Here is a 7231-nt window from a genome sequence, read left to right as displayed (position 1 = left end):
ACACACACACACACACACACACACACACACACACACACACACACACAGATAATGATGGAGACTGGTCAAGTTTGTAGTGCAGTACAGAGACACACAGCAGTAGAATCACTCCTTGTGGCCACATTCATACATCACATTCAATAGATCAGACTAATGAATGGACTGATGGATGAATGGAAGATAGGATCAATCAGCTACAGTGTAAGATGAGTCAGGGAACAGTGATAAATCAAAAATTATATGTGCAATATGTAAAAGCATACACCCCTGATCCAGGACTGTATCATGTGCATCATGTTCCTGCATGGACATCTCCTAGAACTTGGACATTTCAGTCACAATCACTCATAAAAATTGTTACAAGAAGAATATTCCAATATTCCATGCAACCTACCAGGGCTGAATCTCATGTCTCATATCTTTTTTGAGTTCAACAGAAGATGTAGTTTTGGGTTAAAACCTTACATACCAGCAGTGGTTAGATGTTCGATAAAGTTAGTTTGATTAGACATCAATAGACAAGCAGACACACAGAAAGATATAGGTGAGAGGGTCTTACTGTGCTCAGGTTTGGGTTGGGGGGGCTGGGAGATGCTGGTGGGCACACGGACAGGCGGATTGAACAGTGCAACAGGCTTCGACACATCCAGAGAGCTGAGGCAGCGCCGGGCAACAGCAGGTGCAGGGAGCGGCCGAAGATTAGAGGTACTGGAGGCGGGTCTGGGCCCACTAGGTCCCGTAGTAGCATGGGGCCCTTGTACTTTGGCCAAAGCACATGAAGAGAGGGGGGAGAAAGTATGATAGGAGGAAAAGGAGGGATGATAGGAGGGCAACGAGGGAGGGCGTGAAGCGGAGGAGTGATGCTGGTCTACGGGAGTGTTCATGTTGAGGCAGCTGGCTGCTCGGCCCTGCCACTTGGTCTCCTTGTCATCTTCCTCCCGGGTTTCTATGACAATGTCCAGACAGCTACCTACGCTGCGCGGCCGCAAGGAACGGCTGTACCTTCTGGTTGTACCTCCTGGAGCCTTTTCAAAAGTAAAGTGGGTTGCTTTGGATTCAGATTTAGAGTCTGTATGATTGCGGGGTGTTGTGATGACAGAGCTGGCATCCTGGCTCGTGTTTTTATAGGCGCAGGATGCCAGGTTGTCAAAGGACAGGAACAGCTGTTGCCTGGCGAGCGGGGCAGAGTCATCTAGGATGGTTTCCAGTGAGCAACTCCTGGTTCGAGGCCTTGTAGAACCAGCTGTACTCAAACTCGTGCAGCTGCCACCTAACCGACCATCACCCGCACTGGCAGCGCCTCCTGCCAGCGCTGCCAGCCGTGACTGCAGCTGCCCACCAATCACTTCTCTCATCGGCGACTCTGTCTCATCACATGTCCCCTGTCTGAGCAGCGACAGGAGGAGACATTCTGTTGAGCGGAAAGGAGCCTTGGCTGGGGGCGGGACTGAGGGGAAGTCCAGCTTCTTGCGCTTCCCACCCTGGTGCTTTGCGGGCGCTGCAACGTACCCGCAAAACACTGAGAGCGGATGCAGAGAAAGAGAGCAGGCAGGCGGAGCAGGCAGAGTGTCAGTGCAAGCAGACAGTGAAGGGGAGGGAGAGGGTTTGGTTAGTTCAAACCTTTACTGTGCATACAGAACCATCAGGTAGTCAGAGACAACACACAACAGGCATAAACACAAAGTACAGCAGCTCATGTCGCTGTTAGGACTCCACAAACAGATGTAACAACAACAACCAGAACCTCAGTTAGCTGTCAAAAGGCACTGTTAGAGCACGCAAACACATAGTGGAAACAACACAACGGAGTAAAACCCTGCAGATAATCCTGTCAGTTTGAGCATCATCACGGTTAACTCAACAGCATCCACTAAAACTAAGCTTATAAAAGCACTCCCATATAGCTAATGTTTCATGGCCAGCCAAAAAGCCTCATGAAATGAGTCCCCAGTACATACCCAGGACGTTGATAAATAGTTCATACAGTTCGTATGTGAGTACTGGCTGCGGAAGGCTGTAGAAGTAATCAGACACCGTTTTGAAGACATCTCTCTCAAAGCCGGGATAGGACGGCTGTGCGTTGTCGTACTTCGGCCCTGGAAATAAACAGCTCGTTACTGCAGCTACCATAAGAGTGAAGGCTATCTGAAATCCCCCCCAACACAAACCTATTTATGAGCTTTACTAAATTGACATAGCATTCTAAACATCCACATACAATGGTTTTTATAAGTGTTAATGTTACAGAATGTTGACTGAGAAAGTCAAAATGTAATTAAAAAGTTTAACAGGCCCCGCTGCAGAACAGGAGGCCTGGTGTCTAAGCAACTTAGACTCTAACTACTCACAGTTGGCCAGGCTTTTCATGGCAGACAAAACCCAGTGTGGAAGGTCATCTAGAGAAATGAGGAACAGGTTAAAATGGTTGCTAGTTACAGTTTAGTGTACTGTTTGTGGGTTGTTTTACCTAAAACAGAATCTTAATAGTTTGTCATGGTGTCAACGCTCATATTTGAGTGGACTACAGTTGTAAATGGAGCAGTGTACATGGTTATGAGAATCTATGGGGGGGGGGGGGGGGGGGGGGATATGAGTCTCACAGACTCATATCATATGATTGTGTTCTTTAACCCCCCCTCACAATTAAGCACAAGTAAATCAAGTAGATCATTTGGATCATTTATGGATCTCAATGTTTCCGACCTCACTTGAAGGCAGCTTCATTTTGAGGCGAAAGAAAAGGGACGAGCAAGACAGAAAGTCTGTGCTTTGCTGTTTGGCAAACATTTAGCTGTAACACAAACTCCTCCGCAGTGTAGTTGTGTTTCGTGTTTTAAAACCTACTTGTTGCTGCAATAGAGGCAGTGATGTGTCCTGTTCAGGACACTCACACTGCCTCAAAACAGACTGACAAGTCTGATTTACATGATTGGCCACAAGCTTCGTTTCCCCAAAAGTTGAGTCGGTCTTAACTCTCTGCCACCCCCTGCCACAGCCTAAACGGACTACCCCCATTCAAAAGGAACGGGCAGACCTGCGTTGTCGCCACTAACGGTCCAACGCTTTGTTGAGAATATAAACCTACTGGTCTTGTCGTCCAGTGTGACCACTCCATGCTTGTTGACTTTAGTCATATTATGGATGATGTTCTGTGGGTTTACATAACGTTGGTCTAAAACATCATTGAGAGATGCAACACCCAGAATCCTCTGGAGGCTGAAACACAACACAACAAAGTTTAGTGTCACACACACACACAAAAATCTTCCTCACTTTCTGGTCTCAGATTCTTAGTCTGTACTTATTCAACAGGTTCTTCACACAAAAGCAAACATTACTTGTAACAAACTTGTAATCTCAACAACACCAAGAAGTAAAGTCTTTTTCCCCCTTCAGTTTAATGTGTGCATTCGTACTGGGTCAGGGTGATGTCTCTCCAGATCTCCTGTTCATCTTCCACCGTCAGCTCTCGTCTCGGCACCTGCTGCTCTCCTATTGGCTCGTTTTCTCCCGCTGCTTGGAGGGCAGGATCTACATTTTCCTAGAAAAAGACACAAACGGAGACTAAAATAACCATCAAACAATGGATTTTTTTTCACATTTAACCGTACTCATACTGTAGATACTAGGGATTTTTATACTTTTTTTATAAGATATTGATTCAGATGCCAACAATTCAATTCTAAAACAATTAATGATGCATCTCAATGCAACAATTTATTGCATATACATTTCCCTGCATGATTTCACAAAATATACATATACATCTGAGCTTGTTAGATTTTGACATTTACAATACAATGTTTTGTCAATGGAGGTTTTTATTGTGTACTCATTCCATGCTTAAGCCTTAAAGATGATTGTGAAAGTCCCCTTCTCTCACAGTGATCTTCCATGTCACAGGCTCATTCATGGTTAAAGGTGGAGAACTGGCTTCTTAGAACATGAAACATGAAGTGGTCACTTGTAATGTGATAAAGTAGATGAACCGCCTTCATGTGTTTTGCCTAATTATTCTATGCATGTCTCATTAGATCGTATGTGTATATATATATATATTTATATATATATGATCTAATGAGACATGCATAAAATATATATATATATATATATTTTTTTTTAAGGTTTTGTTCACATATATGTGTGTGTGCAAAAAACTTTTTTTTCTCTTCCTTTTGGCCAATTTTTGGTATTTTCTGCAAGTTGTTGTCTGTTATCCCATGCCCTTTGAGTCACTGTTTTCTGATTTTTACATGTCTGGAGAAAGTAACTTTTAAATAAAACTCTACACATTCATTCATATATTCAATTATTAACTTTTCAGAATCAATTATCTAATCGTGATGCCTCTAAGAATCGTTTTCCCCCCACCCCTAGTAGATGCAATGATCTTGGTCCAATGTGGCTTACCTGTGTCTCCTTCTCAAGCTGCTTCTTGATACTCCTAAACCTGAAGAAACTCTCCTTGTCCCTGAACGAAGACTTTTTCTTAATAGAGCCAGGGGCCGAGGCTGGACAGGGAATGGGCTTCAGAGGAGAAGTGGAGGGGAATCTGCGAGAAAAGGAGAGGATATGGAGTGCCTAATTTTGTATGCAGGACCACATCAATTTCTACATACATTTCACAGTGCCTTTTGATTAAAAAAGCTACCTGTACAGAGTGTTGTTGTCCTCTAAATCCTCCGTGCCCCAGCGACCCTTCACGTCTTCGACCACGTGGTTCTTTAGAAACTTCTTGAGGAGTTGCACCGTCTGCTGTCTGGTGACATCAGGTCCAAAATTGCTGTTGCTACGGAGCAGCTGGTGCATCCAATCCACTGCTGCAGAGGCGGTGAAGCAGGCTGAGTGGTGCCGGAAGTTCTGGCGGTGTTTCCTGACGGGCATGCCAGCCCGAAACAAACGAGTCACCTCATTCCACTGAAACAGAGAGGGGGAGTTTAGTCCCAACCAAATTATCCATGCACAGTAAAACTTAAATTAAGAAACAATTTAATTTGATTACTGCGTCCTCAGGGACATTCTGACAGCATCGACCAGAGGACCACTGAAGAAGCAATGGTGCAGTTTGATTAGAGATTGATGCACCTTTTTGGCTTGGACACCAGATAATTATGTTTGGACTCTAGCACCGTTCTGAGACAAAATTCTCCACAGTCAAGACAAACAATAGAGAGAACCAATTTGTGCTGAAAGATTAGTGTTTCTAAAGGATCAAAACTCCAGCAACACTTGTAGTATAAAATGGTGATCAACAGTTTGGGCTTGTGGTCTTCTTCGACGTCATCCAGAGGGCCACACATTGTTGGGTTAACTGCCATGGCATGGAAATATCACTTTATGAGTTTTTTTTTTTTTTACAATGTGAGTTTCCCGCAGCCTGCCTATGGTCCCCCAGTGGCTAGAAATGGCGATAGGTGTAAACCGAGCCCTGGGTATTCTGCTCTGCCTTTGAGAAAATTAAAGCTTAGATGGGCCATTCTGGAATCTTGCTTACGACCCATATGAGGTTTTAAAAAGAACGTACAGTTAAAACGTAACGTCAAAATTAAGCCAAATTTGATAAAACAGACATGTTATAACCATAGCTAGTATGTTAAACCAAACTATTAATCGATTAATTCAAGTTCAGCGAAAATTTGGTACATTCATGGGAATTCAAATATTCGTTAACTTAGCTAGCTAAGACTAAGTTGCATCAATAGTTTCGAGAAAACGCACATTCCAAGCTAGTTACCTATTGAACAAGTTAACCTTAGCTAGCTGGATTGACTTTACTGTTAGTAACTTGCTAAATAGAAACTCGTGAAAGACCATAAATCCATGATAAACCCTCATGTATCCCCGAATCAACAACCGGTTATTTTAAGTTCGATATTCTTTACTGTTTACGATGCCGCTGACGCTTTTTATCGAACGAGTTAACGTTAGAAGGTAACGTTAGCCTGCTCCAGGTTAGTTAACGTTACCTAACGTAGCTAGTGACCTTATCAGCCAATGTTAACTTACCAGTTTTGTGGCCCGGTACGGTCCAGGGGTGATAACATGAGAACTCATATTTATCCCACAAAACGTTTGCCTTCATCCGATATGACTAGAGGTACATATATCCATTACTCAGGAAAGGATTTAACCGATGTTTTGCTCCCATATAATGAATAGCACCATTGATGGTACACTGCTCTGCCTGGCTGCTCTCCCTCTGTTCAAAATTACGAGCCGTGTTTTTCTGGCACGGGATTGGACGGCTCACGGGTCACGTGATCAGCTTCGAACTGAAGCGGGTGTGCGAGTGCGACCGTGAAGGCAGCACCATTTAGCTTTTTACGGTGTAAATCACCCTGTCTACGGTAAAGATACTGTTTTACTGATGTCCCCACCCTTCTGTCCTCCACAAAAACTTTATTCCACGTTTGCGGTTATCCACTGTGCCTAAAGGAACAGTCAAAGACCGGCAGTGTTTGTGCATGGAGACAATTCTATTGGATTCCATGACACAAACACACTGGGAATTTACATTAGCATGTCTTCAAAGGCCTTTTGTGGTGATACACTGATCAGTTAAAGGCAGAAAGAGAGGAGGGGGGTCAGACCAAAAGACAGTGGAGGTGAGACAGGAGAGTGGGTGGTGCCACTGCTATAGACATGCTAATGTCTGGAAACAGTGGCCTAAACTAAAATGATACATCCATCTTTCTGCTTTAAATGTCCTCCAAACTAGTTTTAAGACAAAACAACACAATCTGCTTGATATGTTTGTTTTTTTCCCCACAAAAAAGTGAAGTTACCTTGTTAATTTTTTTTTTAATTACATCTACTCCATCCTCATTTTGAAACTATTAACATGCAAATATTGTTCCTTTCAATAGTTTAAATGCTGAACACACAATATGTCTCCTACTTTACTTAAAAGGGAAGATTTTAAGTTCCCACATCACAGTTGCGTAGAATCAGAGATGGCAAAAGTACTTCCCATACTCAAGTAGAAGTACAGACATTTGTGTTAAAAATACTCTGGTAAAAGTAGGAGTACTGTTTTAACTTATTTACTTAAGTATAATTAACAAAACTTGGGAATTTACTTAAAGTATAAAAAGAAAAGTAGGATTGCGAATGACAACCATTGTTTTTATGCAAAGCTTTCGGGACCACACACATTTTACTAGAGTGCACGCTGAGAAACCTCAGTGGAAAAAAGGCTCTTTATATTGGCTACATTTTAGATGCATGTCTG

The 7231-nt window shown here is 43.1% G+C and overlaps 1 protein-coding gene across 2 annotated transcripts in view; it reads right to left on the bottom strand.

Annotated features, from left to right (window-relative positions):
• Positions 1-6266, bottom strand: part of depdc1a (DEP domain containing 1a) — a 9234-nt gene extending 2968 nt beyond the window's left edge. Inside the window, exons 1-8 of one of the 2 annotated variants that reach the window (XM_034880671.1) lie at positions 6007-6266; positions 4652-4917; positions 4411-4552; positions 3417-3541; positions 3086-3216; positions 2349-2396; positions 1959-2096; positions 560-1519 (exon numbers count right to left, since the gene is read on the bottom strand). In XM_034880671.1, the coding sequence (XP_034736562.1) occupies positions 560-1519; positions 1959-2096; positions 2349-2396; positions 3086-3216; positions 3417-3541; positions 4411-4552; positions 4652-4917; positions 6007-6054 (1858 nt within the window). In that variant the 5' untranslated portion in view covers positions 6055-6266. The remainder of the gene's footprint in view (positions 1-559; positions 1520-1958; positions 2097-2348; positions 2397-3085; positions 3217-3416; positions 3542-4410; positions 4553-4651; positions 4918-6006) is intronic. The other variant, XM_034880672.1, reaches the window with a different exon arrangement.
• Positions 6267-7231: the final 965 nt, after the last annotated feature.

The sequence above is a fragment of the Etheostoma cragini genome, chromosome 9 (genome assembly GCF_013103735.1).
Source record: "Etheostoma cragini isolate CJK2018 chromosome 9, CSU_Ecrag_1.0, whole genome shotgun sequence".
Taxonomy (NCBI): Eukaryota; Metazoa; Chordata; class Actinopteri; order Perciformes; family Percidae; genus Etheostoma; species Etheostoma cragini.
This window is presented reverse-complemented; position numbering and strand designations above follow the sequence as displayed.